General features: G+C 48.3%; 1 protein-coding gene across 2 annotated transcripts in view; it reads left to right on the forward strand.

Annotated features, from left to right (window-relative positions):
- The first annotated feature begins 267 nt into the window (after window positions 1–267).
- Window positions 268–18,550, forward strand: part of SLC30A2 (solute carrier family 30 member 2) — a 61,838-nt gene continuing 43,555 nt past the window's right edge. The window contains exons 1-2 of one of the 2 annotated variants that reach the window (XM_073666665.1): window positions 288–396; window positions 435–766. In XM_073666665.1, the coding sequence (XP_073522766.1) occupies window positions 723–766 (44 nt within the window). In that variant the 5' untranslated portion in view covers window positions 288–396; window positions 435–722. Of the gene's footprint in view, window positions 767–18,550 lie in introns of both variants that reach the window. The other variant, XM_073666664.1, reaches the window with a different exon arrangement.

An 18,550-nucleotide genomic window follows, 5' to 3' on the forward strand; every position in this document is an offset into this window, starting at 1 on the left:
GTTAGCACTCATACATGTTGTACAGGTGCACCCTCCATGTTAGCACTCAGACATGTTGTACAGGTGCACCCTCCATGTTAGCACTCAGACATGTACAGGTGCACTCTCCCTGCTGGCAGTCGCACACGAGGTGTAGGTGCACCCTCCCTGCTGGCAGTCGCACACGAGGTGTAGGTGCACCCTCCCTGCTGGCAGTCGCACACGAGGTGTAGGTGCACCCTCCCTGCTGGCAGTCGCACACGAGGTGTAGGTGCACCCTCCCTGCTGGCAGTCACACACGAGGTGTAGGTGCACTCTCCCTGCTGGCAGTCACACACGAGGTGTAGGTGCACCCTCCCTGCTGGCTGTCGCACACGAGGTGTAGGCGCACCCTCCCTGCTGGCAGTCACACACGAGGTGTAGGTGCACCCTCCCTGCTGGCAGTCACACACGAGGTGTAGGCGCACCCCCAATGTGAGACCCTCTGCAGGGATGCCATGGGCGCCGCTCACCTCGGGCTCCCTCCAGCAGTGCAGGAATGCGCGGCTCGTGTGCACTGATCCTGGCCATGAATGGAGGGGCTGCGGCTGTTCCAGGCGGGAGGCGCTGTTAGAAGCTTGGGAACTTTTGCAGCCGGCTCTTTGCACTCGGCGCTTCACGGACTCCGGGTAGATAAAGGACAGACATCCCGACATTGGTGAGACCAGTCATCGCTGCGGAGCGGACACACAGACCCGGACATCATGGACATGAACGAGAAGCTGCAACTGCTCCATGGAGAGAACCGGTGAGAAGTTCACTATTCCCACCTGCGTGTGCAATGCGCACCGGCTGCAGTCCGTGTCCTGGGGATGGGGCAGCGCTAGGGCTGTGGAGTCCGTACAGAAAGGTGACTGACTCCATGGACAGCTGGGAATATGGGGCACGCTGTAATGTCTGGTGTGCCCGGGCTGGGAATATGGGGCACGCTGTAATGTCTGGTGTGCCCGGGCTGGGAATATGGGGCACGCTGTAATGGCTGGTGTGCCCGGGCTGGGAATATGGGGCACGCTGTAATGTCTGGTGTGCCCGGGCTGGGAATATGGGGCACGCTGTAATGGCTGGTGTGCCCGGGCTGGGAATATGGGGCACGCTGTAATGGCTGGTGCGCCCGGGCTGGGAATATGGGGCACGCTGTAATGGCTGGTGCGCCCGGGCTGGGAATATGGGGCACGCTGTAATGGCTGGTGCGCCCGGGCTGGGAATATGGGGCACGCTGTAATGGCTGGTGCGCCCGGGCTGGGAATATGGGGCACGCTGTAATGACTGGTGCGCCCGGGCTGGGAATATGGGGCACGCTGTAATGGCTGGTGTGCCTGGGCTGGGAATATGGGGCACGCTGTAATGGCTGGTGCGCCCGGGCTGGGAATATGGGGCACGCTGTAATGGCTGGTGTGCCCGGGCTGGGAATATGGGGCACGCTGTAATGGCTGGTGTGCCTGGGCTGGGAATATGGGGCACGCTGTAATGGCTGGTGCGCCCGGGCTTGGAATATGGGGCACGCTGTAATGGCTGGTGCGCCCGGGCTGGGAATATGGGGCACGCTGTAATGGCTGGTGCGCCCGGGCTGGGAATATGGGGCACGCTGTAATGGCTGGTGCGCCCGGGCTGGGAATATGGGGCACGCTGTAATGGCTGGTGCGCCCGGGCTGGGAATATGGGGCACGCTGTAATGGCTGGTGCGCCCGGGCTGGGAATATGGGGCACGCTGTAATGGCTGGTGCGCCCGGGCTGGGAATATGGGGCACGCTGTAATGGCTGGTGCGCCCGGGCTGGGAATATGGGGCACGCTGTAATGGCTGGTGCGCCCGGGCTGGGAATATGGGGCACGCTGTAATGGCTGGTGTGCCCGGGCTGGGAATATGGGGCACGCTGTAATGGCTGGTGTGCCCGGGCTGGGAATATGGGGCACGCTGTAATGGCTGGTGCGCGCGGGCTGGGAATATGGGGCACGCTGTAATGGCTGGCGTGCCCGGGCTGGGAGTATGGGGCACGCTGTAATGGCTGGTGTGCCCGGGCTGGGAGTATGGGGCACGCTGTAATGGCTGGTGTGCCCGGGCTGGGAATATGGGGCACGCTGTAATGGCTGGTGTGCCGGGCTGGGAATATGGGGCACGCTGTAATGGCTGGCGTGCCCGGGCTGGGAATATGGGGCACGCTGTAATGGCTGGCGCGCGCCGGCTGGGAATCCCGGGGTTCTGATTAGGAAGTGTCAGAGGCCACCCTGATGCATATTGGGGTCCACCTGAGGAGATTCCTCGCCACATCTAAATGCCTTATATCCCTGGATCCTGTAAAATAAAGAATACAAATGACAGATGTTGAAAAAGGTGCAAAGATAGAGAAAGATGATAGATATATAGCTTAATAGAGAGATAGCTAATCAGTGCTTTGTGTGTGTACTTTTCTGTACCTGTATTTATGTAATGATTAAATAAAAAAAAATGGCATGGGGTCTCCCTTATTTTTATCAATCAGCTGAGGGAAAGTAGACAGGTGAGAGCTGGTGTTATTATTCGGGAAGGCGCCAATTTCCATAAAGGTCCCCAGCCTATTAGTAACAGCTCTCATCTGTCTGCGTAGCCTTTACTGGTTATTAAAAATGTGGTACCCCCCAAAAAAATGACGTGCGTTACCCCCTATTTTTAATAACCAGCAAAGGCTAAACAGACAGCTGCGGGCTGATATTAATAGGCTGGGAAGGTGCCATGGATATTGGCCCCCTGACTATTAACACCAGCCCTCAGCCACCCCAGAAATGGTGCATCAATTAGATGCGCCAATTCTCACGCTTAGCCTCGGCTCTTCCTGCTTGCCCTGGTGTGTTGGCAAGCAGGCTAATGGTTTTGGGGTTGATGGCAGCTGTGTATTTTCCCCTGACAACAAGCCCAGGGGTTAGTAATGGATAGACATTAGTGTTGACCGAGCATGCTCGACACTGCTCGGTACTCGCCCGAGCATCTCACTACTCGGGATGTTCGGCGAGCACCGAGCATTTCCCGGTTACTCGGGCTGGAGCTCGGGTCTCCGCCCTGCACGTTTTGCGCTCTTTACAGAGCCAATGAACATGCAGGGATTGCCAGTCAGTCACTGTAATGCCGCAGCCATGTTTGTGAGCATTACAGTGATTGGCAGGTGGCACAGCGTCAAATCTCTGTATTATCCACCTTTTTGCCTTTTTTACATAAAAAAAAAAAAATTGAGTGTCTCGCTCAGTGTTCAGACACAAATATATCTGTTTAAAAGATTCTGGTGTAGGCCAGAGAAATAGAACTGTGGTTTTCCTCTTCCACGGTTCTAATCTCCTTATTATTACCCTTTTTCCATTGATAGTGCGAGTGTAAGCTATTTTACTTCCTTTACAATGGGCAAGGCGCGTGGCAAGGGACGTGGAAGTCGACGTTCTGGTGATGGTGCGTGTAGAGGACGGGGCCGTGGCCAAGGTGAAAATGTGCCACAACCAACAGCCACATCTTCTCGCTCCCACTTCTTGACCGAATTACTAGGGAAGCACACTACAACACCAGTATTGCGAACTGATAAGTGTGAGCAGGTTATTAATTGGATAGCAGATAATACTTCCAGTCACCTAGGCACCACCACCTCCGGTCTGTCTTCCACACTGTCAAGTTTTAGTAGCTGTGAGTCTCGACTGCATACTCCTCCTCACCCTGATGCTCCTTCCTCCCACCATGCCGAGTGTCGTCAGACAGCAACTGATCCCACACTTGGACACTCTGAAGAGCTGTTCACTGGTTCATTTCCATATTTGTGCCCCTCACCTGCTCAGCTTGAAGTGGTGGAAGAGGAGATCCCATGTAGCGATGCCCAAATATTTGAACAGCTACGGCCAGAGGAAGTCCAAGCTGGCAATTTGTCACAAGAGGTGGACGATGACTAGACACAATTGCCACGAAGTGAGGAGGAGGATCGTGGTGCGCAAGTGGAAGAGGAGGAGGTGGTGGATGATCTAGTAACTGACCCAACGTGGCAGGAGGACACGCAGAGCGAGGCCAGCAGCACACGGGGAGGGAGGCAGAGTACCCCAACAGGCAGGAAGAAGCAGTGTGGTGGCCGCACACAGAAGGCGGGCAACAGTTCCCCAGAACACCAACACGAGGGATGTTGCCAGTACAACCGGTAGGTCTTCCAGAGTCTGGAATTTTTTTAAAGACTCTGCTGATAACCCCAAAAAGGCCATTTGTACCACCTGCCATGCCAGCAGGCGTGGCAAAACTACCAGCCTGACCACCACCAGCATGATTAGGCACATGACAGCAGAGCAGCCGACTTTGTGGAGCGAACCCCAGGGTCCACGACCAGTGTCAGCGGGTGTCACCATTGCTTCTTCCGCTGTTGTGCGTGTAAGAGAACCCCCTGTTGTGCGTGCAAGGCAATCCCCTGTCCATACTGCATGCAAAGATGCCCCCTCCTCTCAGTCTTCACTTGTTATGCTAGTTACTCAAGAAACAGCATCAGCGTCCACGTCCCACTGCAGCGTTCAATTGTCCATATCCCAGAGCTTTGAACGAAAGCGCAAATTGAACGCCCCACAGGCCACAGTCCTAAATTCGCACATTTCACGACTGCTTACGTTGGAAATGCTGCCTTTTAGGCTGGTGGAGATGGAATCCTTCCGCAACCTTATGGTGGTGGCCGTCCCTCGGTACTCTGTCCCCAGCCGACACTATTTTGCCCGGTGTGCCATCCCCGCACTACACAAGCACGTGTCCCAAAACATCTGCCGTGCCCTCAACAACGCAGTTACTGGGAGAGTCCACCTGACAACGGACTCGTGGACAAGTGCTTGTGGCCAGGGACGGTACATCTCCCTGACGGCACACTGGGTAAACATAGTGGAAGCCGGGACCCAGTCGGACCTTGGGATGGAACACATCCTCCCCACACCGAGGATTGCGGGCTCTATGTCAGTCAGAGTTGCCCCCACAGTGTACAGCTCCTGCGCATCATCCTCCTCTTCATATTCAGCCTCCATCTCAGAAATCACCACATCAATTACAAGCTGGAAGCACTGCAGTACTGCCTCCGCCAAGCGGCAACAGGCTGTGCTGAAACTCATAAGCTTAGGTGATAAACCTCACACTGCTTGTGAGCTGTGGACAGCTGTGAAAGAGCAGGCAGATCTGTGGCTGAGACCTCTGAACCTACATCCAGGCATGGTCGTGTGTGACAATGGCTGTAACCTGTTGGTGGCTCTGAGGCGAGGCGAGATCACACACGTACCATGCCTGGCTCATTTGATTAACCTCGTGGTTCAGCGGTTTCTTAAATCGTACCCCGAGTTGCCAGATCTGCTCGTCAAAGTACGCTGCCTGTCAGCTCATTTTCAGAGGTCAGCTACAGCTTCCGCCGCCCTTGCTGGGTTGCAGCAGTGTTTGCAGCTTCCGGCACACCGACTGGTGTGTGATGTCCCCACACGTTGGAACTCTACCCTCCACATGTTGCAAAGGATTTGTGAGCAGAAGAGAGCAGTTGGAGTACCAGCTGCAACAAGGCCGTCGATATTCAGGTCAGACTCCACACATAAGATATCAGGAGTGGACCTGGATGTCTGACATATGTACCATCCTGACAAGCTTTGAGGAGTCCACCAAGATGGTGAGTGGCGATGATGCCATCATTAGCGTCAGCATCCCACTTGTCTGTCTTTTGCAACGCTCTCTGCAGAGAATTAAAGAGGAGGCATTGCAGCCAGAGTATGATGAGATGGATCAAGAAGCCGTAATGGGCGATTACACACAGCCCAGCCTCATCTCATCCCAACGTGGATTGGGGGACAATGAGGGAGAGGAGGAGGAAGAACAGGAGCTGCTATCATGCGCTGTGGACGGTAGTACCTGTACAACTGTCATACCGTCGGTTCAGCGTGGGTGGCCTGAGGACAGGGGGGAGGAGGAGGAGGAGAGCATGGTCAGTCGTCATCTTGGTGAGGACACGGAAGTCTTGCCCGTTACCAGTCTGGCACGCATGGCTGACTTTATGTTATGCTGCCTTAACCGTGACCCTCGCGTTGTCAAAATGTTGGGTGACAGTCATTACTGGTTGGTGACACTTTTAGACCCCCGCTACAAGGAGAACTTCGACTCTCTTATTCCTGAGGTCTACAAAAATGTGGCAGTACCAGAAGGCCCTTGCTGCAGAACTGTTAAAAAAAATTCCCATCTGAACACGCTAGTGGCAGAGGTCACAGTTCGTTGACCAACTAAGGCGTACACGCGAGAGAGAGGCAACTCCAATCCAGCAGATGCAGGGGAACACTGTCAACATTCTGGGACAGTTTTCTGAGACCCGCCCAGCTTACAGGCCCTGAGGCGCGGGGTACTCTCACAAGGAGTGGAAAGTTTCAAAAGATGGTGAGGGAGTACCTTGCCGACCGTACCAGCGTCCTCCGTGATTCCTCTGTGCCTTTTTTAATTATTGGGTATCCAAGCTGGACACTTGGAATGAACTCGCTCTGTATGCCTTGGAGGTCCTGACCTGCCCTGCCGCTAGCGTGTTATCGGAGCATGTTTTTAGTGCCGCTGGGGGAATTATAACTGATAAGCGCACTCGCCTGTCAACTGACAATGCTGACAAGCTGACCCTTATCAAAATGAACAAGGGCTGGATTGGGCCAGACTTCTCATCACCACCAAATGACAGCAGAGTAACATAAAGTCAAATCCACTGTGTTATTTCGGGAGGTGTATTCCCATGCACCGCTTCACACCCACACATGGGTATACGCTTCCTCATTTCGGCTGCATTTTGCTCTTCTCCTTATCCTCAGCCTCCACCACCACTATACCACCAGGGTGACTGTGGTCCGTGTTGCCAGCATTGCAAGTTCCTCCATCCAAATTTTTGACAGCTTTTGCTTGGAAGGCATAGGCAAAGACTATGGGAGACCCACTCCCCAATAATGGGAATAATGTTTTTAATATGCTGTACTGCATGGCTCTTGTAAGGGGCATGAAAACCGTCTTGTTAAACCACTCTGAACTCCACAGCTCTTCCAAGGGGCATTAAAACAGTATTGTTAAGCTACTGTGACCTCCACATCTCTTCCAAGGGGCATTAAAAACGTCATGTTAAACCACTCTGAACTCCACATCTCTTCCAAGGGGCAATAAAACCGTCTTGTTAAGCTACTGTGACCTGCACCACTCTTCCAAGGGGCATTGATATTGTCTTTCTATTCCGCTGCGACCTCCACCACTCTTCCAAGGGGCATTAAAACCGTATTGTTAAGCTACTGTGACCTCCACATCTCTTCCAAGGGGCATTAAAAACGTCATGTTAAACCACTCTGAACTCCACAGCTCTTCCAAAGGGCATTGAAATGTTGTTTTTAATTAACTCTAACCTCCACGACTCTTCCAACGGGCATTGCATTTCCTACTAATTTTAGTCAGCCTTTGCTTTTCAATGCATAGGCGAACACTAAGGGAGACCCACTCCCCAATAATGGGTGGAAGGTTTTTAGTATGCTGTAATCCATGTCTGTTTCAAGGGGCATTGCAGTTCCTCATAATTTTTGGAAAACCTTCCATTCACTGCTTAGTCCAACAGGGTACAGGAGACCCAGTTGCTATAAATGGAAAAAACGGTTTAGTTAAGGCACTCTGACCTCCATGTCACTTCCAAGGGTCATTGGAGTGCCTCGAAATTTTTGGTAGGCATTGTACTCATCACTGTATGCCCTATAACTGTGTTGCTGAACCGCTCCTTTTGGTACAGAAACATATCCTACAAGACATATCTGGTTGACTTTCCTGATATTGATGTGAATGATCCCTGTTCCTCCTGCTCGTTCTCCTTTGCCACCACCTCATCCATCATTCATCACCTGAAGCTTTGTTTTAACGGGAGTCATAGAACTGGGATAGTAGCAGGAAAACATCCAGCAATCCTTGGAGGAGGTAGGATATGCGCCAAAACGCTGACCACCTCAGGCCTAGCCGCTACTACATACATGCGCTTGCATTCCAAGGAACAGAAAGCTAAGGAGATGGATGGCCTCATGATTATGAATAATTTACTCGTTGTGTAGGAGGCCGACCACTGCTGCTGTCTACCTTCTGAACTTTTGTGTTGAAGCCTGATTGACCCAGGACCCGCAATCCTTTATGTCTGGAGGACGTGTTTCATCCCAGTTTCAAACTGTGTCCCGGCTTCCACAATATTAACCCAGTGTGACGGTGTCAGTCAGATGAACCATCCCTGGCCACATTCACTTGTCCACGTGTTTGTGGTTAGGCTGTCCTTCAAATAGGGGTGGCTGGGGACTGAGTATGGATACCAGGCCGCCGACGCAGCCATGACATGGTGGCCAGATTCCGCCTCCACATGCCTAAAAGTCCCAATTTCAAGTGCAAGTAAGCCAGCAGTATGGTATTGCAGCCTGGGGGTGGGTGGGTGGGTGGGTGGCAGGCTGCATACTTGCGCTTGCATTGCAAGGAATGGGAGAGGTACAATTGAACACTGCCCTGGGACAAGGACTTGCACGGGGATAGTTGCAAGTCTGCATCTTCTGATGCGGCAAGGATCACTTCTGATGAGCACACTTTTAGGCAGTGACCTGGGTGTCAGATGCTTCCAGGGGTCTTCCCCATGCTGTTCCCATGTCTTTTCAGCACTGTATGCATGTGTCACACAGCACATGGCCAGATAAGGTTGTAAAATGTTAAAATGACATTTCCCGGTGAATGCATTTGTCACGGTTGAAAGCAATACAAAAGTGCATAAAAAATGCTACTTGTGAATATAGCCCAAGGTGTGGAGGAGTATTTTTGTTTTTAGTTATTTATTTTACCTTATACACAAGTCTTTACCCTGGAAAGGATGTTCCTTAACATATTTCACAGGAAAGCAGTTTGTTTAGTTTTTGATCGTTTTATTGTGAGCCCATAAAAGTGGCTTAATACCTCTGACCACGTTGTTGACAGCAGAAATGCTTCATGGGGTGATCCCCATACTGTCCCCATGTCATTTGAGAACTGTCACTATCATTTTGGCCACTTTTTAGGCTTTCTACAGACTGCCGGGGGTGCCGCCGCAAAAATGCTCGGGTCTCCCATAGACTAACATTGGGCTCGTTGCTCGGGTCGAGCACCCAAGTATCACGGTGAGCTCGGCCCGAGCTTCGAGCACCCGAGCATTTTAGTGCTCGCTCAACACTAATAGGCATCTGTCAGACACCCCCATTACTAACCCCTGTAGTCAAAAGTAATAAACACACAGTGAAAAGTCTTTTAATTGTAAAAAGCACTCCCTGACCATTTATTACCATCCAAAAAAAAAATTCAAAGTGGTCTGCCGTAAAATCCATACCACGTTCCATGACGATCCCCAACTGTGCTACATTTGGATACTGTGCTGAGCGGTTACATCAGTAATGTGACTGCTCAGTACGGCACCTAGAACACATTAACAGTAGTGTGAGAACGCGGCTGCAGTGCCAAGCGGTGACTTAATTAAGGTTACCGCAGGTCATAGTCGGTTCTCACTGTAACCTCTGTGTGAACCGGCCTGTGAACTGCAGTAACCTTACTGACATCACCACTCGCAGCGTGAGAAAGTTGTGGTATCCCTGCAATCTTACTGGCCCGAAGAATAAACCTGTCTTTAGCACTTCTACAATACAATTCCTGAATTGCTGGTTTTTGTTCATTCCGCCTTGCAAAAATTGGAATAGAACGCTATCAAAAAATGTTATGGGCTCGAAAATAGTACCAATAAAAAACGTCAACTGGTTCCGCAAAAAAAAAAAAGCTTTACATGGATCTGTCAGCAGAAATACAGAAAAAAAATTGTTTTTGCAAAAAAAACAACCCCCCCCCACATCTTTTAGTGTGTGATAGCAGGCAAACATAAAAAAACAATATAAATATAAAGTTGTCTAATCACTTATACTGTATGGTGTCCCTCTTTTTAAGTGTCCATAAAAGCATGGTTGGCCATAGTTTTGAAACCTCTGAAAAGGACACCGCTGAACAGAGGCCTGATGGAGTCTAGAGTAACTCTGCATTCTCATTATTGTGATTGGGTCCCTCCAGGGGTTTCATTTGAATCATGTCATTTTGAGATTTAGATGGAAACCCCAATGTAAGTGCTCAGTGTAAAGCACAGGATAAATGTGATCCAAAATGCTATGTAAAATGTTCCCAATAAAAGCTTCAATTCAGTCCACAAAAAAAGCAAGTTCCCACTCAGATCCGTTATCTGTTAATAGAAATATATGGGGCTTCCATGTTACTAGTAGCAATAAGGCTCTGGAAAAGGCTCCTCGCCACCCAAAAGGAAATACAGTGAATTTTGTGCTCCCAAATCCAAATGCCCCCCCCCCTCTTTTCTGAGCCCTAGTGTGCCTAAACCATATATAGCGTCCACATGTTTGGCATTTCTGTAGCAATGAGAGCCCACTCAATTTACAGGTGTGTGTCTCCAGAAGCAGGAACTGGGCATAATGTACTGTGCACTGTAATGTATCGACACTACAGTGGCAGATTTGGAGTTTTCACATAGCAACATCCATTGCTGATGGAGGGGTGATTCTGATCTTCTGGCACTTAGGGACTCTATATGGAGTCCACAAACTATTCTACAATAATTTTTTTCTCCAATAGTCAAATAGCGTTCCGTCTCGCCATGTGGCTAAGCAGTACTGTACAGCCACACATGAGGAATTGCCGCATTCAGCCGAAATTCGGTGACAAATTTTGCCATTTTTACCAATTTCCCCTTGTGAAAATGTAAAATCTGGGGCTAAAACTAAATTTTTGTGGTAAAAATGTAATTATTTTTTCTTTACTGGCCAATGGTATAAAATTCTGTGACACACCTATAATGCTAATATGATCACTTCACCCTTAGATTAATTCATTGAGATGTGTAGTTTGTATAATGGGGTCACTTATGGGGGTACTGCTGTTCTTGCATCTCCTTTGGGACATTGCACCCGCAAACCATAACTGCAAAATCTACACTACAGTATGGCACTCATTCCCTTCTGAGCTTTCCACTGTGCCTGAAAAGTATTTCTTGATTACATGTAGGGTATTGATGCACTCAGGAGAAATTGCACAACAAAATGTAAGGTCCATTTTTTTTTTCCTGTTGGCCCTTATAAAAAATAAAATCTGGGGCTAAAACAAAATTTTAGTGGTAAAAATGTAATTATTCTTTTTTTACCGCCCAATGGTATAAAATTCTGTGAGACACATGTGGTGTCAACATTCTCACTGCACCCCTAGACTAATTCATTGGGGGTGTACTTTATAAAATGGGGTCACTTATGGGGGGTTCCGCTGTTCTGGTATCGGGGGCTCTGTCAATGTGACATGGCACCCTCAAAAAATTCCAGCAACATCTGAACTCCAATATGGCGCTTCTTCCCTTCTGAGCGTTGCACTGTGCCTCCAAAACTAGTTTTTCCCTTCACCACCCATGACAGTACACCTGAGAGAGGGATCCGACCACCAAGGACCTTCTGAAATAAAACGGTCTGCACCTCTCCCCCTCATTAGTTAATTTCCTGTCCTTGATGGGAACCTTGTATTGAGATACGGCGGAAAAAAATGGAAGAAAAACGTACCCAGCCCGGTCCCGGTGTCCAGAAGAGCAGGCTGTGTGTGGCACCGGCCTTCAGGTACCTGGAAGAGCCATTCACGGGTCCCCTGGGGGCTCTGTGCACGTGCGGGAGCAGAGGGCAGAGACAGATCCAGAGCGTGTCTTGGACCGCTGCGCCGTCCTCCCCCTGCCTCACTCCCCAGAGTGGCCAGAAAGCACATCCGGTGGTGCGCACCTCTGATGTCACGGGCGCAAGGCACGCTGGGATTCTTGTGCCCGAGTGACGTCAGGGGGTGCGCTGGAAGAAAATGGCCTCACCGACCGGGACACTTGGAAACGGCACACCCGGTCGGCGAGGGGGGTGGGCGGCAATCATCGGAGACAGGAGGAGGCCGACCCAGAAGATGGCGCTGGCTCTCCCTTTCTTAAGGGAGAGCAGTGGAGAAGAATGCTGCTCACGCCCCAGTTTACCTTGCCTGCCTGGTTGTCTTGGTCCTCCACAAGACAATCAGCAGCAGCAACTACCAGCTCACCATCAGGGAGACAGCCGTTCGAATGGCAGGAGCAGCAGCCATCCCTGCCAGAGGAGCGGAGCATCGCAAGACTCCTCGGTGTCCAGAGAGGATGCGTTGGGTATCCCGCAACAGTCTCCGATTCCTGTGTCCTTCAGTGACAACGGGGGTGAGTGACCTTCGTGAATGTCACCATTTGTTTATTCATTAGTTAACAGAGTTAGGTCTGACTCTGACTCCTCTTCATTATGAAAAGGACAATACCATAGCGAGTCCTTGTCCTCATCCTCCTCAGACAGTGACATGGGGGGCAGACCCTGCTTTCCTGCAAAGGATACAGATAAGCTACTTAAAGCCATTAGATCAGCAATGGGTTTGAGGGAGGAGAAGACAGCTAAATCCCTAGAGGACGCAATTTGGAGGATTAGGCTGTGCTCCCACTATGCGTTCTTTAAGCGTTTCCACAGCGGCAAAAACGCTGCATAAACGCTTAAAAAACGCATGGTAGAAGGCCTGCCATGTTCCCCAATGATAATCCGCATGTGCTGTGCACATGCTGCGGAAATTTCCGCTGCGGATTATCATTGCGGAAAAAAATGCAGCACTAGCAATTATTTTGCGGAAGTGCTGCGTTTTTGCCGCCATTGACTTGCAATAGAACGCATGCATTCCGCTTCACTAGATAAGCACATGCGGAATACATGCTTTCAATGTGCGGATGGTACCCAGGTCTAGAGGAGAGGAGACTCTCCTCCGGACCCGGGTACCATAGAAAACTGTAAAAATAAATAAATAAATAAAATAAAAAATAAATGTTATACTTACCTTCTGACGGCCCCCGGTGCGCTCGTCCAGATCGCGATGGACTGAAAGACCTGCGTTGACCTCATAGTCATGTGACTGGTCATGCGACTCTGACATCGGCAGGTCCTTCAGTGCAGTGTACCGCGATGTGCCGGCAGCCAGGACGGAGGGAAGCAAGACACCGTCCTGTATAGATTTATTTTTAAACATTCTTTTACGGTCACACTATATACAGTACAGACCAAAACTTTGGACACACCTTCTCATTTAAAGATTTAAAGCTCATCAAGAGAATGCCAAGAGTGTGCAAAGCAGTCATCAAAGCAAAAGGTAGCTACTTTGAAGAACCTAGAATATAAGACGTATTTTCAGTTGTTTCACACTTTTTTAAGTATATAATTCCACATGTGTTAATTCATAGTTTTGATGCCTTCAGTGTGAATGTACAATTTTCATAGTCATGAAAATAAAGAAAAATCTTTACATGAGAAGGTGTGTCCAAACTTTTGGTCTGTACTGTAAACTCATGCTAGTGTGACCAAGTTGACAAGCACTTTCCAAGTAATGCTAAAATCGCTTGGAAAGAGCTTGTCAACCCGCATGCGGAATGCATGTGAAGAACGCTTCACATCTGCATGTCCCTGGCAGGAAAAACGCATGTACAATCCGCATGCGTTTTTTCTGCCAGGGAGATGCAGAAACGCTTAGGAAAAATCGGGAGCATTTCTGCATCTTGGACACACAGCCTTAGAGGAGAAAAAGAAATGCACCTTTCCGGTCAATAGTAAGATCCAGGCACTCATTAACAGAGAGTGGAGGAAACCAGAGAAGACGAGTGCTTTGCCCTCATCCTCGAAAAGGAGATATCATTTTGATTAGAAAGTTTCGGATTCCTGGGATAAGGTCCCTAGGATCGACTGCACTGTATCAAGATCATCAAAGAGGTCAGTGCTACCCTTTGAGGATTCGGGGGTGCTCAGAGATCCCGTAGATAAAAAGGCAGATGCACACATGGGAGGCGGCAGCAGGGGATCTGAAGCCGGAACTTGTACCGCCTATTCCCTTATTGCTTGGCTGCAACAGCTGGAGGAACAGCTTTAAAAAAAAAAAAAAAAAAACCTCAAGAGATAAGATTTTGTCTAACCTGCCCTTGTTGCACGGTGCTTCAGCATTCCTAGCGGATACATTTGCTGACTCTGTAAAATTAACGGCTAGGTCTGCCTGATTATCAAATGCAGCAAGACCGGCCTTGAGGCTCAAGGGCTGGCCGGGAGATCTGCAGTCAAAAAATAAACTGTGCTTTATACCGTGTGATGGCCAATTTTTGTTTGGGAAGAAGTTGGATGACATCCTAGAAAGGGCCAGTGACAAGAAAACAAGCTTTCCTTGATTTTCGGGGATTTGAGGAAAACTTATTTTCGGAGGAAGCCATTTAGTAGGGGACATCCTCCAGGGCAAAGAAGGAGGTGAGAGTTTAAGAATAAAAGAGACTGGGTTCATATTCAGAGGTCCTTCCTTCGCTTCCAAAAAATCCTCTCCATGACTCCAGATCAGAAGTAGGGGAAGGCGTTCGCTCTTCATGAAGGCCTGGGAGAACAACTCCTCCAGCACCTGCATCCTGAATATAGTAAGGGAAGGCCTGAAAATAGAATTCTATCAACTGCTGCATCAATCTTTTGTAATAACCCTCATCAGAAGATCAGCAGAAAAACAGCTTGCCCTAGAGACAGAGATCTTGGGCTTAGTAGAGAAGCGGGTTCTATGCAAGATCCTGCACATAAAAAAGGAAGGGGATTTTATTCCCCCTCTTTTTGATTAAAAAAAAAAAGCAACGAATGGCTCATTCAGGACCATCATCAATCTGAAGAGTCTCAATCACTGGATAAAAAAATCACACTTTCAAGATGGAGTATGTGAATAAGGTCATAAAACTTCTTCACCACAATTGTTTTATGGTGGTAGTAGATTTTAAAGGATGCTTACTATCACATCCCGATTCATCTGGACCATCAGAAAGTGGCCCTATACATACAAGGAAGGATCAGACATTTTCAATTCAGAGCTCTTCAATTCGGGTTGTCAGTAGCTTCGAGGGTATTCACCTGGTTAATAGCAGAGATGACATCTTTTCTATGCATCCGAAACAGTCATCATTCCTTACCTAGTCGACTGCCTCATGGTAGAAAAATCAGAAAATCACTGTGATACACAGTTGAAAGAGGTGAGTAGTCTTACAAAATCTGGGCTGGCTGGTGAACACTCAGAAGTCAAGGCTAAAACCCGTTAGAGTTCAGACCTTCCTTTGCCTTGTTCTGAACCCAGAACTTCAGACTTGTTTCTTACCCGAGGACAAGGTAGACAAGGTTGTCCAATTGGCCTCGGCTCCATACAAGTTCTAAAGATGACCTTAGGGAAAGCTATGTACCTGTTAGGAACCCTAAGAACCTGGATCCCAGCAGTCAGATGGGCCCAGTTCACAAAAGACAGCTTCAGTGGGAAAAACCGTCTGTGCAAAGATTGCTAAAAGGGTGTTTAGAAGGGAAGGTGCAACTTTCTTTAGAGGTCAGAAACTCCCTCTCATTTAGCTTCAGGGGTCCAATGGGTGAGGCCAGTAAACAACATAATAACAACCGATGCGAGCAACTTGGGTTGGGGGCACACCTGAGGAATAATGCAATTAAGGGGTATTGGACGCTCCCCGAGAAAGGTAGGTCATCAAACCTAAAAGAACTGTAGGCAGTGGGAAAGGCTGTAGAAGACTTTTTTTCCTCTCCTCTTTGGTCAGACAACCGAGCTACGGTGGCGTATATCAACCACCAGAGGGGAACAAGGTCCCACTCCCTAATGGAAGCAGTTAGAAGACTCTTTGAGGTAGCAGGGCAACATCTTCTGTACCTTACAGCACTATACATAAGAGGAGCAGAAAACACCAAGGCAGACTTCCTAAGCCGCAACAAGCTGAAACAGAGGTAATGGACCCTAAACTCCGGAGTGTTTCTGCAGATAGTTAATCTATGGGGGTTGCCTTAAATAGATTTGTTTGCTGACAAACACAACAGAAAGGTAAACAGGTTCTGTTCACTAGACCAAAAGGAAAAACCCATGTGCGGTAGATTCCCTGGGACTTCAAGATTGCTTATGCCTTCCCTCTGATAGTGATGATTCCAGCAGTCTTGAAAAAGATCAGGGAGGATCAGGTGAGAATGAATCTTATTGCCCCTTTCTGGACAAAAAGACCATGGTTCTCCCTGCTAAGAATGTTATCAGATCCATGGATTCTGCCGGAGATCCAGGACCTTCTTACACAGGGGCCAATATTCCACTGTCAAGTAAAGAGCTTCCATCTAGTAGTGTGGAATTTGAAAGGGCAATATTGAGTAACAAAGAGTTTTCGCCAGGCTTAGTTTTCACCTTGCTAGGAAGTAGAAAACCCATAACAAAAATTTACGGCAGGACAGGGAAAAAATTCTTGGAGTTGTTAGGGAAGCCATTGGGTCAAAGGCCTCCAGTTGGTTCTATTCTGGAGGGTTAGCTATTAGTACACTTAAGGTCCAGGTATCCGCTTTGGGGGCATTACATACAGTACAGACCAAAAGTTTGGACGCACCTTCTCATTTAAAGATTTTTCTGTATTTTCATGACTATGAAAATTGTACATTCACACTGAAGGCATCAAAACTATGAATTAACACATGTGGAATTATATACTTAACAAAAAAATGTGAAACAACTGAAAATATGTCTTATATTCTAGGTTCTCCAAAGTAGCCACCTTTTGCTTTGATGACTGCTTTGCACACTCTTGGCATTCTCTTGATGAGCTTCAAGAGGTAGTCACCAGAAATAGTTTTCACTTCACAGGTGTGCCCTGTCAGGTTTAATAAGTGGGATTTCTTGCCTTATAAATGGGGTTGGGACCATCAGTTGTGTTGTGCAGAAGTCTGGTGGATACACAGCTGATAGTCCTACTGAATAGACTGTTAGAATTTGTATTATGGCAAGAAAAAAGCAGCTAAGTAAAGAAAAACGAGTGGCCATCATTACTTTAAGAAATGAAGGCCAGTCAGTCCAAAAAATTGGGAAAACTTTGAAAGTGTCCCCAAGTGCAGTTGCAAAAACCATCAAGCGCTACAAAGAAACTGGCTCACATGAGGACCGCCCCAGGAAAGGAAGACCAAGAGTCACCTCTGCTTCTGAGGATAAGTTTATCCAAGTCACCAGCCTCAGAAATCACAGGTTAACAGCAGCTCAGATTAGAGACCAGGTCAATGCCACACTGAGTTCTAGCAGCAGTCACATCTCTTCAACAACTGTTAAGAGGAGACTTTGTGCAGCAGACTTCTTTGGGCTAAAGAACACAAGGAATGGACATTAGACCAGTGGAAATCTGTGCTTTGGTCTGATAAGTCCAAATTTGAGATCTTTGGTTCCAACCACCGTGTCTTTGTGTGACGCCGAAAAGGTGATCGGATGGACTCTACATGCCTGGTTCCCACCGTGATGCACGGAGGAGGAGGTGTGATGGTGTGGGGGTGCTTTGCTAGTGACACTGTTGGGGATTTATTCAAAATTGAAGGCATACTGAACCAGCATGGCTACCACAGCATCTTATAATATAGTTTCCAAACAGTGCCACTTCATGGTATACTCATACACATATTGTAATGTAGTGAGTGGCAATTATAGACCATATAACGGCAAAATCACAAAATAGATATTCACAACCAAAACAACCACGATCAAATAGCCAATTAAAACTGATTTATTATTCCTTTTCATTAAAAATTGTTATCGTATACAGATAATTGGTACAAAAAATAATGCAAGACAACACATAGTGTGCAAAAAATTCCACCGCAATATGGGACACACAGGACCCCGGTTGTACTGCCCAATAGTATTAGATAATCATCAAAGCAGCATGGCGTATATACCTGAGCTAATATAATCTGACTAATAAAGACAGCTCATGTACTAAGTGGTTATATTATTAAAAAAGAGGGCTCATATCCTAAAATATTGTAAGGTCCCTGAAAACTAAATAGTGTTAGTACACGTCACAGGGTCATGTTATACCTGTATCCAACCGCCATGTGTGTATCTCTATGCATGTAGTAACAATATATATATAATAACAGTATATGGACCTACAATACACTGGTACTATACATCATAGTTCTGTATATGATGTCAATATCACTTGGTATATCTATAGAGACATGTATCACAATAAGTACCTAGATACCAAACCGCTACTTTGTTGGGCTTCCAACGTGGGTCCTGCTCCCACCCCGACGCGCGTTTCGGCGCTGCCTTCCTCAGGGGGCGTGGACCAAACCTGGAGGTGTGTATCTTTAAGCATGGTTCTAGCCAATCGCTGTACAGAGGAGGACCAATCGACGCATGTCGCGTCGCGGTTACCATGACGATCAGTGACGTCGGCGTCAAGCAAGGATCACGTGATGGTCACATGGGCCCATGTGACCACGCAGGTCCTTGCAGAGAGCCAGAGATTGTGTATTGGAACCGTACAGCGCATGCGTTCAGGTCCTATTAGTAGTGATTGTCATATGTGGCACAGAGAGGTACATTACACATTATCCGCATATATATTTTATCCTTGGCAATATTTTTCATTCTACATA

The sequence above is a fragment of the Phyllobates terribilis genome, unplaced genomic scaffold (assembly GCF_046119375.1).
Source record: "Phyllobates terribilis strain yellow unplaced genomic scaffold, ASM4611937v1 Scaffold_2__4_contigs__length_985480577, whole genome shotgun sequence".
Classification (NCBI taxonomy): Eukaryota; Metazoa; Chordata; class Amphibia; order Anura; family Dendrobatidae; genus Phyllobates; species Phyllobates terribilis.